The following is a 17415-nucleotide window of genomic DNA, read 5'->3' on the forward strand; positions in this document are numbered from 1 at the left end:
ATGAAATCATGAAAAGAACATTGGAAATATTAGTTACAATTTTGAAAATATATATTTAATTACCAGGATGAAAAGGAAATGATGATGGGAAGAGCCAGAATTCTGGTGGCAATGGGTTGCAGCCCTCCCAGTCATACACGCCAAGCACCTATATATGTAAATCCATAAAAATAGACAAAGTATATAAAAAAAATCATGGGAAGAATTGGGTAATAAGATTTAGATAATTCAACTTGTACAAATTTTCTAGAAAGGTCTTAAATATTCATCTTTTTCCTATAAGAATAGGCTATTCAATTTATAATTAGAGCACAAGGTAAAGTATAGATATTTACCGAAAGATAGACCTTTCCCCAAGAGGGAATGGAGGTTTCACCTCCATGGTCAAGTATCCACTCGCGACCACGGGCCATTGCACCATCTCCGCCATTTTCTTCTTCTCCTAGTAAACGTAAGGCTACATAAACCAATGCAGATCCAATCATCATACTCTCGCCCTCGATATATAACCCCCATCCCCCATCTTTATTCTACAGTGGTGATGCAACTTGAATTATTTAATATAATATATTTTCTTAAAAATGAAAAATAAATAAACGTTTTTGGGGAAGCATAGAAGGAACCATATTTTCGGAATCTGAAACGAAAAACAACCCTTATGTGTGTATGTGTTTTAGAACGAAAATATGTTAATACAAGAGATAGAAGAATTCATCCACAATATAAGAGTTTTTCTATTTAGCTTTGTCATGAGAAAGCTTAACGTATCCCCAAAGTAGGATAGCGTTTTCAATTTTATTTTATTTATTTATTTATTTTATTTTTTTTGATACTTGTGTATTTAGAATTGGTTGAAAATCTATGGAACCCACCACATATATGGGAGATTATGTATTACAAATAGAATACTCTAAAGTCTATTGTTTTCATGAAGTATGTCAGGAAATGAACTAGGCCCAATATTCATTTATGCCATGTAGAGATTGTGTATGTGTACGAGTAATCTTAGTACTCAACATTAACAAGCAGTTAAGGAGTATTTAATTATCTCAAAGGACAATCATTTATGGTTTGAGTTATTTTGGGTATCCTTTTATTTTAAAAGATTGTTCGGATGCAAGTCAGATATCTAACATAAAATATTATTCCTCTACGAGCGTTTGGCTATTCTTAGGTGAGGGAGGTGTTATTTATTACATTTCAAAGAATTAAACTTGCATTAAAAACTCCATAATAGAATCGAAGTTTGTTGTATTGTTTGTTACTAATAAAGATGATAAATGGTTAAGAAAATTAATTTATGAGATTCCATTATGATTAAAAAAACAATTACATCCACTTTTATCCATTATGATATTACTGCCACTTTGCTTGAGGCATATAGCCAAGTTTATAGTAGCAAGTCTAGCTAGTTGAGTGTTAGATGTAGCTTGATTAATGAGTTAATCATGCAATATTCAATTTTTTTTTTTTTTTTTAAACACAACAGTGCTTGAGAGATCATTTGAATAAATGTTTGACGATGTAATTAGTGCACAATTCTATGATTGGAATAGGATTAAGGTCCATGTACGTAGATTTTAAACGACAATTCACCTAATTCCCTTGTAATATGAAAGTAGAGTCGGGACTCGATGTAGAATGCTCAAATTTAGGGATTACAACACATTTTGGATTGTAACATCCATGAAACTTTGATTAATTAGGTGATAAGTAAATGTTTGAACTTGATGAGAAAATGAGAATAGTACTAATACCTAAGCCTTGAAATTAAGATGTTAAATGTGGGAAGTTATATATATATATATATATATATATATATATATATATATATATATATATATATATATATATATATATATATATATATATATATATAATGTTATATTGTCTTATATAATAAACCGAGGTGTTTCTGATTCTAGAAAAGTTTAAAATGCATTAGAATGGGAATGGTGTGAATGAACAGGTATTTATGTAAGAATTGAGTAAAATTGAAAATTCAGATTGCTATTGTAACAAAATGATACAAACAAAAAATTGATGTCAATTATTAAGGAATGAGTTTTTTGGTTTATTACACGTATTTTTATGATCCTAACCCATGATGGTAATGAAAAATGTTACGAGATCCTATCATGGTCTAAACTGATTGCATTGGTTGCTATCGGTAAAGTGGAGAAATAATTAAAAAAAAATTGAGTTTATGAGATTTCATTATTGTAAAACCTAATTGCATGTTAACAGTAAAGAGGAGAAATGATTAAGAAATTGAGTTTATGAGATTTCATTATTTTAAAACCCAACTACATCTATTTCAATATATTATGATAGTGTTTCCACTTTGACTAATGTATATAGCCAAGTTTATAATGAAAATTCTTGACACTTGAGAGTTAGGAAAATGCATGATTCATGAGTTAATCATGCTTGGTGTAATCACACCTGGGTTTTCGAAAGAAACAAAACTTGATGATGAATTGAATAAAGGTTGGTATGTGATTAAAGTCCATCTAAATCCTTAATGTTGAGATATCTTGTTTCCTTATAACACGGGATTAGAATCTAAACTTAGCCCATAGAGATTAAAGTTATAGATTTGAACACATTTTGAATCATAACATCCCTAAAATTTTGATCCTGTGATAAGTACAATATTTGAAATTATTGTTCGAACTATGAGGTTAATAATAAGTTCCTTAGCCTTGGAATTAAGATGTTAAATGTGGAAAGTTACTATACTATGTTAAATTATTTTATTATAGTAAACTGAGGGCTCATGATTCTAGATAAGTTATAAAATGCATTAGAATGGAAACGTTGTGAATAAACAAGTACGTATTTCATTTATAATTAAGAACAAAAAGTTGTAAAATAGGATTACTATCGTGTAGCAAACTAGGACAAACAATAAATTGATGACAATCATCAAGGATGAAGTATTAAGGCTTAATATAAGTATCTTAGTGACATGGAATCATGATAGGAATTAAATATGTTACTCCTTCCGTACCATAATTATTTTCCAGTTTTTGACTTTTGAAGTCTTTATTCATTATCTTTGACTTTAAATATTTTTATTTGTGTTATGTATTACTTCATAAAACATATAACAATGAAAATACATTTAAAACAAAATCCATTCATATATTTTTCATCGAGTATTATATATCAAAAACAAAGAATAATTAAGGTCAAAATTAAAGAATAAAGACTTTAAAAATCAAAAGTTGACAATAAATATGGGACGGAAGTAGTATCTAGGAACATTGGATTGATACCATTAGCCATGAAAATCGAGTAAGAGGAAAAACAATTAAGGACTTTCACCCTTACACTGCTACACATGAACCGTACAAGGCTATGCATGTAGCTTGCACGAACCACATGAAATTATAAGAGGATCAGGGTTTAAGTCATTAACCATGTTTGACCTCATGTTTTAAGATACTAGCAGCTCCATTTGTTGCATAAAACTTCCATTACTTATGTATGAGACCATATGTTGTGAATGGAATATGCATTGGCTTAACAAAGTTGAAACTAAGAAAAAACAATATTAATCATTATCTGGCTTGGATTAAATGTAATTATTTGTAGGCTCTTCCTTATTTTAGTTATATTAGAGATATTTGATTGTTAGGGTGTTTTCATAATTATCAGTCTGACAAGATTGGACTTGCATGATGAAATAAATGTTAGATTATGAAATAAAACATTTGATAAAAAAAATTTAATGTGCTAGAACGTGATTTGATCTTGAAATCTTGATTATCTCAAGGGTTAAGTCAAATAACACTTATATATATATATATATATATATATATATATATATATATATATATATATATATATATATATATATATATATGATTAGGTTAATATGAGACCATCATATTTTGTGAGATATCGGATGCAATCCTAGCCATTCATTTTGGAGATCAAAACAAATTTTTTTTAAATGTAAAATAAATGAAAATTTTCGATTTTTTTAAAATATTATTTTCGTCATTTTTTATCCAAAAAAAAAATTACCTTTTTTTTCAAAATATACTACTGTAAATATTCAAATTGAATTTTTAGAATGTTTTAATATTCTACAAAAATATTAAGCTATAAATATTTAAAAAATTCTAATAGAATATTAGAATATTCTAACAAATCTAAAAATTCAACTAGAATATAACATTCTAAAAATTCGATTTGATTATTTACAATGTAATATTTTATTAAAATATTTTACTCATATTTCGAAAAAGACGATCATTTTTATTTATTTATTTATTATATTTATTATATTTATTATATTTATTATTTATTTATTATTTATTTATTTTTTATTTTTTGGATAAATTAATTAACAAAAATAATACTTCAAATAAGATTTTTTTTCGATTTTTACTTTTATTTTGCATTTTATAATTTTTTTTATTTTTTGATCTCCAAGATGAGTGGTTAAAATCGTGTCCTCATGTTTCACAAAATTAGTATGGTCGCAAATAAACATATATATATATATATATATATATATATATATATATATATATATATATATATATATACACACACACACACACAGAGAGAGAGGTGAGTTCAATTGAAAAAATAAATAAGGTTTGAGAATCAGGGAATCATTCTAAGCCAATCATTTATTTTTGCAACAAAATGTTCCGGCATACCGGGCTAACAGAAGATGAGTAATATTTATATATGAATATAAATATAAGTGTATTCATGTATGGATACACCACCACCCCTCCACCACCAAGCACCACCACCTCCACAACCAAGCACCACCACCAACAGTCACCCCTGTCACCACATACCGCTGCCATATACATATATGAATAATCACTTTCGTTATACTTATTCATATATGAATATATGTATTCATATATGAATAAAATTATTCATATGTATTCATAAATGAATATGATATGTTCCGTCGGCCCGGTATGTTGTCACGCTTAAGCGGCATATTCTATATGAGTGGCCCAGATTCATTTCCTCAATCTCAACTTTTTTTTTTCTCAATTGAACCTTCCGCTATATATATATATATATATATATATATATATATATATATATATATATATATATATATATAAGGTCAGGATCTTTTGCAAACAAATATTTTTCCACGAACTACTCTTAAAATGCTAACTATTTTTTGTGATTTTTTTTCAAAAAAATGATAATGCATTAAGTTGAACATATTTAAAACATTTTGAAAAAAAACATAAAAAAATGTGCATATACGAAGAGTGTATATGTTCACTTTTTACGAATATATGGGTTTTAGAGATTTATACACATATGCAATTTTCGTATATACATGTTTTTTGAGCAATTTTTTTACGTAAGTGCTTACATATGTTCGACTTAATCCAATAAGGCGTTTGTTTTGGACAAATTATTAGATAAAAAAGTTCACATTTTATGAGTAGTTGACAAGTATGCAATTTTCGTATATACAACCACGACCCACAAAGGGCTACCTACACATGGAGTGAGAAGTATGAAAAAGCTTTTGAGAAGTTGAAGAAACGATTTTATGAAGCGCCAATCCTTGCTTTACCCAATGGAGTTGAAGACTTTACAGTTTATAGTGATGCATTTGGAGTTGGGTTAGGTCGTGTTCTGACCCAGAGATATAAAGTGATAACATATGCTTTCAGACAACTGAAAATCCATGAACAAAACTACCACACTCATGATTTGGAGTTGGTAGCGGTGGTTTATACGCTAAAAATATGGAGGCATTAACTATATGGCACAAATTGTAAACTTTTCACCTATTATAAGAGTCTTCAATATCTATTTGATCAGAAGGGGTTGAACGTGAGACAAAGACACTGGATAGAGTTATTTAAGGATTATGATTGCAAGATACTTTACCACGTGGTAAAGAAATGTTGTAGCAGATGTTTTGAGTAGAAAAATAAACCTGGAGAGGAAAAGGCCAAGAGCATTAAGAATTGAAATAGTCTCAATTATTGTGGAAAGTGTCAAGAAATCTCATAATGAAGCTTTGGAAGAGATAATAAAAAATAGGAACGTCTGGGTAAAACGTTAGGGTTTAGAACAAACAACCAAGGGTTGAAGGTATTCCAAAATAGAATTGGGTGACCAAGATATGTGGAGTAAGAGATCTTCTCATGGAAGAATCTCACAAAGCCATGTACTCTATTCACCCTGGCAGCACCAAGATGTATATAGATTTGAAACCATATCACTGGTGGCTAACGATGAAGCTCTAAATTGTAAGGTATGTGGTTGAATGTGTGACCTGTGCAAAGGTCAAAGCTCAACATTAGAAACCATATGGTAATTTGGAACCTTTACCAGTTTCCATGGGTAAGTTGGACAATATTACCACATATTTAGTGACCAAATTACCCAGAACGAAGGGAGGTCACGGTATGATTTGGGTAATTGTGGACTGATTAGAAAAGAGTGCACATTTCATACCAACTAATGAGAGATGGTCTGTAGAAAAGCTTGAAAAAGTTTACGTGAAAGAGATAGTGAAAGCTCACAGTGTTCCCTTGACGATTGTGTCAGACCGTGACAGTCGTTTCAATTCTCTATTTTGGAAGAGTCTACATGAAGAGATGGGTACAAAACTGTGTTTGAGTATAACCTATCATCCACAGACAGATAGTCAAAGCGAAAGAACAATTAAAACATTGGAAGATATGTTATGAGCTTGTACTTTGGAGTTTATGGGTAACTGGGATGAGCATCTACCATTGGTCGAACTTGCCTACAATAATAGTTACCACTCAAGCATTAAGATGACACATTATCAAGCACTGTATGGAAAAAAAAGTGGCATACGCCATATTGTTGTCTTGAAGTCGGAGATAAGCAATTTATGGGTCCTTATATTTTCCATCAGACCGCCAAAAAATTGAAAATAATCAGGGAAAGAATGCTAGCAGCTCAAAACCGGAAGAATAATTATGCATATAAGAAGAGACAATTGATTACTTTATTGGGGACAAAGTGTTGCTTAAATTCTGCCCATGGAAAGGACTTATCAGATTTGGAAAACATAGGAAGTTGAGTCTAAGGTTCATTGTACCGTTGAAAGTGCTTCATTGAATTGGTAATCAAGCATACAAACTAGAGTTTCCAGAAGAACTGGGAGGTATTCATAACACCTTTCATGTATGTTACATGAGGAAGTTCACGGGAGAAGTTCCCGATGTGATTCCAATTTTGAAGTTAAGAATCAATGAGAACAAGAGATTGATTGAAGAGCCAGAAGTGATTGTTCACTGCAATATTAAGTAGTTATGATGTAATAGGGTCAAATTGGTGTCTATATGATGGAAACATACGTCTAAGTCGAACCTCACATGGGAGACCGAAAGCGACATGAGGAGTCGCTATCTCCATCTATTTGCTAATGCATGACTCCAGGACGGAATCATCTTAAGGGGAGATAATTGTAACGCCTGCATTTCTTTCTAGGCATTAGTTATAAAAGATGTAATTGACGTCGGTCAAAAGAGAATTATTTGAGTATATATGATTTATGTGTATATATAAGTTTATAAAATAACATAATAATTAGGACTAAAATAAGCATACAAAATAAAAGATTATTTGGGAAAAATAATCTAAACAGAAGTTGTAGTGGTCGTGATGATGCTTTGGGGAATATAAGGAACGCTTGAATCTGACTTCGTGTGAAGAAGTTATGATCGTTTGAAGTTTAGCGTTCAACCCTATATGGCAGAATGTGTTGTAAAAAGTGAACTTTAGATGCATTGCTTATTAGCTTAAGTAACCTAAACAAAAGGCATAGTAATCGTAAAAGCGAACTTGTGCATATAAAGAATGTCCAAATCTAACTTCATATGAGGAAGTTATGATTTTACAAAGTTTCAGCGCAGCTGTGTTAACACAAAAATCGAAATTAAAATTGGTTGATTGTTATATATAAACAAAAGTTGACTACCATGTAAATAACGTCAAAAATCATAAGGCCATTTGTGTGAATAAATTTATAAGGCCTGTAAAGAATAGTTTATTCTTATGTTGTCTGTATCGATGACGACAACCCAAGATTTTATTAATGAGAAATGTTTTCTCATAAATACTTTATTTAAATGTTTTGGGAGCAAAATCCATAATAAAATGTATATTGTGAATTAAATAAGCATAAATAAAAAGTTTTAAATTAGTTGTGAAAATAGGGATGTCGCACGTTCTCCACTAACACCCTGCATTCTACTCCCCAACAATCGAACTGATATTCTCGTTCGCAAGTTAACCATAAAGTTCAAAAACTTGACAAGTTTGAAGGCAACGATTTCATGCATTGGAAGAAGAAGTTGTTGTTCATGCTGACCACACACTGAAGGTTGTGTATGTGTTGAGTACTCTGAGGTCAGAAATGGTGGAGAACGAGACAATGGAAGAAACCATGAGGAGGAAAAATGTGGGACAATAATGACTACATCTGTAGAGGTCACATCTTGAATAATTGGGTCATGTCAATTTTAGAAGGATGCATGAAATGTCAAAAGATGGTGTAATTCCACCCTTTGAGATGAATCTAGAAAAATCTAAAACACGCATGCCTACAAAAGTTACAAAACAACCCTTTCCAAATGTTTCTAGAAAATCGGCTATTTTGGAACTTTTACACAACGATTTCTATGATTTCCACTCTACCCATCCTTGGGAAATAAAAAGTATATGGGCACATTTATTGATGATTATACTCGGTTTTTCTATGTGTATTTGCTTAATGCTAAAAATGAAGCATTGAAAAAGTTCAAAATATACAAAACCGAGGTGGAATTGCAATTGCGAAATCTGATTAAATGTTTTAGAACTGATCATGGAAGTGAATATTTGGGTCCCATATACTTGCAATCATTGGGAATGAATCATTCATGAAACCACATCACCATACTCTCCCCAACAAAACGGAATCGTCGAACGTAAAAATCGAATTTTAAAAGAAATGGTAAACTCGATGCTTTCTTACTCGAGATTGAGTAAGGGATTCTAGGGAGAGGCCATGATAATGGTCTACTATTTTTTTAATATACTTCCAAATAAAAAGAACAAAACAGTCCTATATGAACTTTGGTTCAAGAAAAAACCGAATTTGAGCTATTTTCGGGTTTGGGGATGTTGGGCAATGGTAAAACTCACCAAGCCCAAAAGAAAAACTTTGGGATAACGTGGAATAGATTTCATATTCATTGGAAATGCTACACATTCCAAGGAGTATAGTTTCTATGTAACAGAATCTAATGATTCGGTACCGATTAACACCGTTATCGAGTCACGGGATGCAATGTTTGATGAGATGCATTTTTCAGCAATTAAAAGGCATAGGGATATGACTTTTGGCACTAATAAAGTGAAAAATCTAGCAAGTCAAGATGGTGTTGTTGTACCTGAAACACAAGAGCTTCGTAGAAGAAAAAGAGGTCGAATTGCGAAAGATTTCGGTTCCAACTTCCAACTGTATTTGGTGGAAGGTTTAAAGGATGAAATTAGTCTTGAATACTCATATTTCTGTATTAAGTCTTGAATACTCATATTTCTATATTATTAAGTATTATCCTATGAAATATAAATAGGTCATGGAGTCTTGGGATGTCTTCTTTTGGAAGGAAGCGACTGATATGAAATGTCGTCAATTCTTGAAAACAACACTTGGGTGTTGCCTGATTTGCCTCCAGATTCTAAACCACTTGGTTTGAAATGGATATTAAAAAAATGAATGTAAATGGGATTATTGATGTGTTCAAATCCCAGTTGGCCACTTAAGGTTTTAGGAAAAAATCTGGTGTTGACTATTTTGATACGTATGCTTTGGTTGCGTGTATATCTTCTATCAGATTGTTGATTGCCTTGGCGAGTATCCATAATCTAATTATCCATAAAATGGATGTTAAAACAAAATTTTTAAATGGTGAACTTGAGGAAGAATTTTACATGAAACAACTAGAATGTTCCGTTATTCCCGGTAAAGAGCATATGGTATGTAAACCGGTAAAATCATTGTCGGGATGAAACAAGCACCCAAACAATGGCATCAAAAGTTTGATAAGGTTATTTTGTACTCTGGTTTATAGTTAAACCAATGTGACAAATATGTTTACAGTAGATTTAATGATGCTACTATAAAGGAGTGATAGTTTACTTGTATGTAGATGACATGTTGATTTTTGGTACTGACCAAAATCAAATAGATGAAACAAAGAAATTACCATCATCTAAATTCTCCATTAAAGACTTAGGAGTGGCTGATGTAATTCTTGTATAAGGATTAACAAGGTTGTAAAAATTGGTAATAATAGGTCAAAGTTCGTCGGTCAAACCACCGTGAACACTGTTGTAAAAGGACCTATTGTGTAGTATTCCTTGTTCTTGAGTGCAATTTAAGTCATTATATTTGAAATTTCATATTGAATACCTTGAAATTTCTCAAAATCGACAATCGCCAACAATCGGAAAGCAATTCATAGAATAGGTATTGATTGATACCCTAAAAGTAAAAGTTTTGCATTAAGTATACTTAAGAACTATTGATAAGAAATTTGAATAGATTATATTCTCCTAATTCTGTGGATATAAAGAACATCCAAAACGGAGATCATATGAGGAAGTTATGCCTCTTTTAAGTTATAAAATCAGTATTTATCTGAGTTTCCTGAAATGAACTTTGCACTGCTTTGTTTGAAATAGATATGAGCCTCGTAAATTGTTTTGAGCATATTTTTGAACTCATACTATGGTCATTCATTTGAATTCGTTTTTAAAACACTTTTAATCTCGAAAAAATTGAATTCATAAAATTTGTCGAATCGGATCGAATTAATTGCAAAACTTTAAACGCCATTTCCCGAAGTTTCGTATATTGGAATTGAATTTTGTCTGCATTTTTGGAATCACCATGATCGGGACAACAAGCAGGCACTTTCAGAAAAAAAATTTACATGTCGATATTTATTGTCACCAGAATCAAGAAATAGAATGACATCATAAATGTACAACTGTACATGTTGGTTGCCATAAGTAATGTCACACCTTATGATCTGATGAGTCAAACACTTTACATGCTGACCGACAGTGCCAGAGCCAGCATTAGTACCATCACCAACACCTTAAGACCTTATCATCGTTAGCGTCTAGTGAGTGATCTTATGCAATTTTTGTATATTATGAAGTTATATATATATATATATATATATATATATATATATATATATATATATATATAATATAGCAGATCTGATATCTTGGTGATAACGATCAGTTCTTATTATAGATTAGAAACAATCCCTTGATTGAAGGGATATACTAGTATAGTTTAGTATGTATTCAACATTAGAATGAAACCTTAATGAAAATGTCTTGGTGACCATCTTTGTGACATTCTTTCTCTTGGTGAGAATAAACATTTTCTTAGTGAAAGACACCTTTTTGATTAATTCATGATTTTACTCTTTCTGTTCTTTATTTTGTTTAGTTTGTTTGTTCCTTGTTAATTATAATTGAAGTGTATCCGATCAATACAAACCTTTAATTGGTATCAGAGCAGGTTTTTGATACACTCTAGTTATCATGTGGACCTCCTACAATTCCAAATCGACTACTTGCAACAAGATCCCTCATTTTGATGAACTCAAGTTTACTGCATGGAAATCAAATTCCATGGATGCTCTCAAGATCATGGACTATGACATGCTCGAAAACATCATGTTGGGATATTACAACGAAGAGAAAATGGTGCTAAATCTCGATGTAAAGGCAAGAGTTGCTATAGGAAACTCACTCCCATACTTTGTCTATCATTTGGTTCAAAACTGCTCAACGGCATAAGAGATGATGATCACACTATCATCTGCTTTTGAAAAGGAAAACCTATCAGATGACAAAGTCTCAAAAGGTAAGTGTCTCATGGCCCAAATCGTTGAATCTGACGATGATACATCGAATGACAGCGCTAGCACTCTTGACGTTGATCCTTCTCAAGCTGCTACAGACATTAACTCGGAATGAGACTCAACCTCAGCGTATCAGTTTTAGGGTAAATAACATATTTGGTATTTAGATAGAGGTTGCTCAAGACATATGACCATATTCAAGTCTCTTTGGAAGATTTCATAAAAAAGGATAATCATACTGTTACATATGGGGATAATGGCAAAGGAGCTGCAAAGGGATATGGAACTATTAAGTGCAATTCTATTGTATTCAACAATGTATCTTACGTGAAAGGTTTTCGGCACAATCTCGTTTCATTCAGCCAACTATTTGACGTTGGTTATGAAGTTTCCTTTAAAAAGAAAGAAGGAAAATTTGTTGATTAAAATAATGTCACTATTATGACTGCAAATCAACAGAATGACATTTATGTCCTGGATATGTTCTCTGCTGACAACTCTCTTCATCATTGTTTCTTCTCTCTTGCTCAGGCTCATTTAAATTGGTTGTGGCACAAGAGGTTATCTCATTTGAACTTTAAGAACATATCAAATATTTATGGGATCAGCTTGTAAGAGGAATTCCTAAGATTCAATTTTTCAAAGATAAACTATGCTCAACGTGTGAAAAGGTAAAGAAAACCAAATCTTCCTTCAAGCCAAAGTCAAGTTCTTCCATTATCAAACCACTTCATCTTTTCCACATGGACCTTTTTGGACCAGTCGTGATTAAGTCAAGGGTTGGGAAGAAGTATACTCTCATTATTATGGATGAATTTTCAAGATTTACCTGGGTAGTCTTTTTAAGCAAGAAGAGTCATGTTGCTGAGGAAATAATTTCACTCATTAAGCAATGGGAAGTACTTTATGAACGTAAAGTCAAGCAATTACATAGTGATCATGGAACTAAATTTAGAAACTCCTCCCTGGAAGACTTTTGTTCAATCTCAGGAATCTCTCAGAACTTCTCTATGGCTAGAACTCCCCAACAAAATGGCATTGCTGAAAGAAGAAATAGAACTCTTATTGAAGCTGGAAGAAATATGGTCGTTGAAGATGGTCTTCCTCTGTCATTTTGGGCTGAAACTGTCAACATAATATGTTATACCCAAAATCGTTCCATCATTGTTAAGCTTCATGGGAAAACTTCCTCTGGGCTACTTAAAGGGAGGAAACCTGACATCTCTTACTTTCATGTGTTTAGGTGTGTTTCTTACATTTTGAATCAAAGAGATCAACGCTCTAAGTTTGAAGCTAAAGCTGATAAAGGAGTGTTTCTAGGTTACTCTAGTGTGTCCAAGTCTTTCAGGGTATTCAATCTTTCAAGGCAAACTGTTGAGGAAACTGCTCATGTCACTTTCGATAAAGACTCATTCATTCATGATTGGATTGATCGCCCTTCATCCATTCTGAATGAACTTACTTTCAATCTATCAGACCTTGCTCCTGATTTCTTTCCAATTGACACTGAGCCTATTGTTCCTAATGTTGATCAAATTGTCAACTCTCAATCTAACTTTGAAGATCAACCTATAGTCTCTTAAGAAGTTGATCCATCTAATCAGGAATATTTTGTTCCAAATAATACGAATGAATGTTCTAATCCTAGAGTTCTTCGAGATCATCCTATCTATCAAATCATTGGAGATGTAAATTCTGGGATTCACAATCATAGTAGAGTCAGTATCAACTTCTGCATGTTTGTGAACTTTTTTCTCAATGATTGAACCAAAAAATGTCGCTAATTCCCTGAAAGAAGTTGACTGGATCAAGGCTATACATGATGGGCTGAATGAACTTGAACGTCATCGTATGTGGACTCTTGTTCCCAAGCCCCAAGGAAAAACTATCATTAGCAATCGCTTAGTGTTCAGAAACAAGGTGGATGAAGATGGGATCGTCATTAGAAACAAAAAAAGACTTTTGGCTCAAGGATTCTGTCAAATTAGAAGGGTTAGAGTACGATGAAGCATTTTCCCCTGTTGCTAGACTTGAAGGAATTCGTCTGTTTCTTGCTTTCACTTCATTCAAGAACTTCAAAGTCTATCAAATCGATGTTAAGACTACCTTCCTACATGGATATCTTCAAGGAGAAGTCTTTCTAAAGCAACCTCTAGGGTTTAAATGTGAAGATTTACAAATTATGTATATTGTCTTGATAAAGTTGTCTATGGTTTGAAGCAGACACCTAAGGCATGGTATGGCACATTGGCAAGTTATCCTCTGGAGAGTGGATATAAAAGAGGAAAAATTAACAACACTTTGTTTATCAAGCATTCAAGATCTCACATCATTCTTGCTCAAGTTTATGTTGATGACATCAATTTTGGATCCACTAATGAGAAAGTAAGTTCTTATTTCTCTGAGGTTATGACCAAGAGATTTGAGATAAGCATGATGGGAGAACTAACTTTCTTTTTAGGTTTGCTGGTTAAACAACTATTTGATGGAATCTTTGTTTGTCAAGCTAAATACATTACAGACATTCTGAAGAAGTTTGGTTTCTCTGATAGTAAGCCAGCAAAGACTCCAATGTCCTTATTAGTATCTATTACTGTTGATTCTTCAGGTACTGATGTCAATGCAACCCTGTACCAAGGAATGATAGGTTCACTACTCTATCATACTACCATTCGTCCTGAAATTATGTTTGTTACCATACTATGTGCATGTTATTAAGCCAGTCCTAAGGAATCTCATCTTCTTGTTGTAAAAGGGATCTTTCATTACTTAAAGCATACATGCAATCTTGGGTTACGGTATCCTCGTGATTCTGAGTTCTACCTGGTGGGATACACTGACTCCGGTCATGGTGGATGTGGCATTGATCCTAAAAGTACTTCAATAGGAGCTCAAATGCTTGGAGATAGATTGGTGAGCTAGTCCAGCAAGAAGCAGACATCAGTGGCCTTCTCTACCGTTGAAGCTGAATATGTAGTCTTTATAAGGTGTTGTGTTCAGATTCTATGGATTCAGAATAAGCTCTTAGATTATGGTCTACACTTTTCAAAGACTCCTATCCGATGTGACAACACCAACGCCATTCAGATGATACAGAATCCTATACAACATTCCAAAACCAAACACATTGACATCCGTCATCACTTCATCAGAGACATTGTTCAAAATGGAAAAGTATAGTTGTTCTACATTCCATCCATTTATCAACTAGCTGAAATTTTCACTAAGGCATTGGATGAGAAGACTCTAAACAAATTGATTGCGGATCTTGGCATGCTTTCAATAACTTAATCGTTTGAAATAACTTTGCTTTTAATTGTTTTCTCAAAACACAAAAACAATAAAACAAGTACTGCTTTTATTATGTTTTTAGAACTTTACATAGTTTACTTAAGCTTTATTTCTGATGTTTACAAGTATTCTGTTTTCTCTCTATTATCTATCTTTTAGATCTATCTACGATTTATCTGCACATCTTCTTTCCAGAATTAGCAAAAGTTGGAGTCATCTAAAATGTTCTCAATGCTCTTGTTGTTGAGAAGAATATTGACATCAAGTCTTCTTCTTGTTGACAATACACTTTCTCTCCTCAACTCAGTGTTATGGATGCAAGGAGCAACCATCAATACAATGAGTGTTACTTTCATCTACTGACTCATAATCTGATAAAACCTTGAATGCTCTTGTGTTGATCTTATCAAAACGATGGTTCCACATATTTGAGCCAGTTAACTTGTTGGTTACAAAAGACTAGTTCTTGTTCCTCTTTTGATCTTGATGAATATGAAGCTTGGAATCCATCTGCAACATATAAACGATAAATGGCTCCATTATTATTGGTTTGTAGTGAGTTGTATTGTATATTAATGTGTTTTTTCTTGATTGTGTTTTCTTTTATAGCCAGATTTGAAATACATACATCTCGAAGAAAGGAAATTGATTAATGAGTATTTATTTCAAAAGATCCTTCTTTTGTGATTCTACTCAAAATATTTTCTGCCTTTATGATTCTTCTGAAAAAGGCTACATAAAGAGCCTTTGAAAAGGTTCCAAAAATATCGCTTTTAGAATATTTCCTTATTTTACTAACTCTTTTGTTTGTATTTTTATTTTTTATTGTACCATTTATAAAGATTTGACTGTGGCATTTCATAATCCAAGTATGTAACTATTGACAAACCATTGTCCCTAAAAGCATGGTGTTGTATGTGCCTAAATCTCTCTAAGTATCTCATTAGCGAGACCATTTGTTGAGGTGACATTGAGTCACCCCCTCACATTGATTGTCTAGCATCGTCTAAACTTTCAAAGTGAGATTGCGTGGTCCAAATAAAAAAATTATAAAAACTCTTGGGTGTTCATTTTTGGTTAATTATCTCTCACCTGACTCTATCCCTGGAAGCATGCTTACCATATGCATCAAGTCTTATGTTCTGTGGAAACTTCGAGCATAACTCAGTGGCTTACCTTGATTGCATAGTCATCAAGGTAAGAGATACTTTTCTAGTCCTTAAATGAAAAAAAGATTATTCATGTCCTTGATCTCATAGTTTGAGGTATGACATAGTATTTATCAACTAAGAATAAAAACTTAGTAAAGTCCTCTGCCTATAACCGTTAATCCAATGCGAACGGGAAAGTTATGTATGAATAATATATGGGTTGACAACTCCACATGAGGTTGCTAGCTAAAATCTAGTATGACGAGAAAAATGGTGATAACTGTCCTTTTTGTTTTGTTATTCCCGACGTCGATGAAGCATCGGGAGGATTTTTTTGTGCTCTTCTCGTAGCACCGGATCAGAGGCTTGAATGTCATATAGCTCGGGTATAGTCTCATGTAGCGCCAATTACACTCTAAGACTTGCAAACATGTACGTTATACAAGTAGTTGTGTCAAGTTTAAGAAACATAAATGCTTAAAAATAGAGTGTTTGAACTCCTGTAGGTATAGAACTTATACCATAAGTAAACCATTATACCTAGCACGCACCCTCGTATGGAAATTGAATAAGAATTCACACATAATTAGAATACACGTATGGAATAGAACTAGTATTTATATGTGGTTTGGATACTCATGCAAGTTAAAATAGGATTTATATGGGGTTCTTGTTCACTTATACTAGTTGAAAAAGAATGTATGTAGTGGGCTACTTGGTGACTCTAAACGATAAGTGTCATTGTGAAAAATTAAGTTATATAACACTTAATTAACATGATGACACGATTGGTCAAGGTTTATTAACTTACATTTAATAATTTATTTATATAAACCCTATATTTTTGCACGAAAACACAATGTTTATGTGGGAGGAGTTTGCCCCACTATTTTGGTGTTGGTTCCCAAGGTAAGTAAGATAACACTTAATAACTACTACGACACGACCTTATAAGTTTTATAAACTCAATATCTATGAGTTTTACATGTAAATTATAAAAATATCTTATACGAAATTTCAAGAGTAAAGTTGGTTGTTTTATGTTTTCA

General features: G+C 32.3%; 1 protein-coding gene across 3 annotated transcripts in view; it reads right to left on the bottom strand.

Moving 5' to 3' along the window:
• The window catches only part of LOC145159251 (dammarenediol II synthase-like), a 70311-nt gene that overhangs the window by 3663 nt on the left and 49233 nt on the right, over positions 1-17415 (bottom strand). For all 3 annotated transcript variants that reach the window (XM_079078201.1, XM_079078196.1, XM_079078190.1), the window contains 2 exons: positions 336-530; positions 64-148 (listed from right to left, as the gene is read on the bottom strand). In XM_079078201.1, the coding sequence (XP_078934327.1) occupies positions 64-148; positions 336-530 (280 nt within the window). The remainder of the gene's footprint in view (positions 1-63; positions 149-335; positions 531-17415) is intronic.

The sequence above is a fragment of the Lactuca virosa genome, chromosome 1, assembly GCF_052849685.1.
Source record: "Lactuca virosa cultivar CGN04683 chromosome 1, Lactuca_virosa_CGN04683_v6, whole genome shotgun sequence".
NCBI lineage: Eukaryota > Viridiplantae > Streptophyta > Magnoliopsida > Asterales > Asteraceae > Lactuca > Lactuca virosa.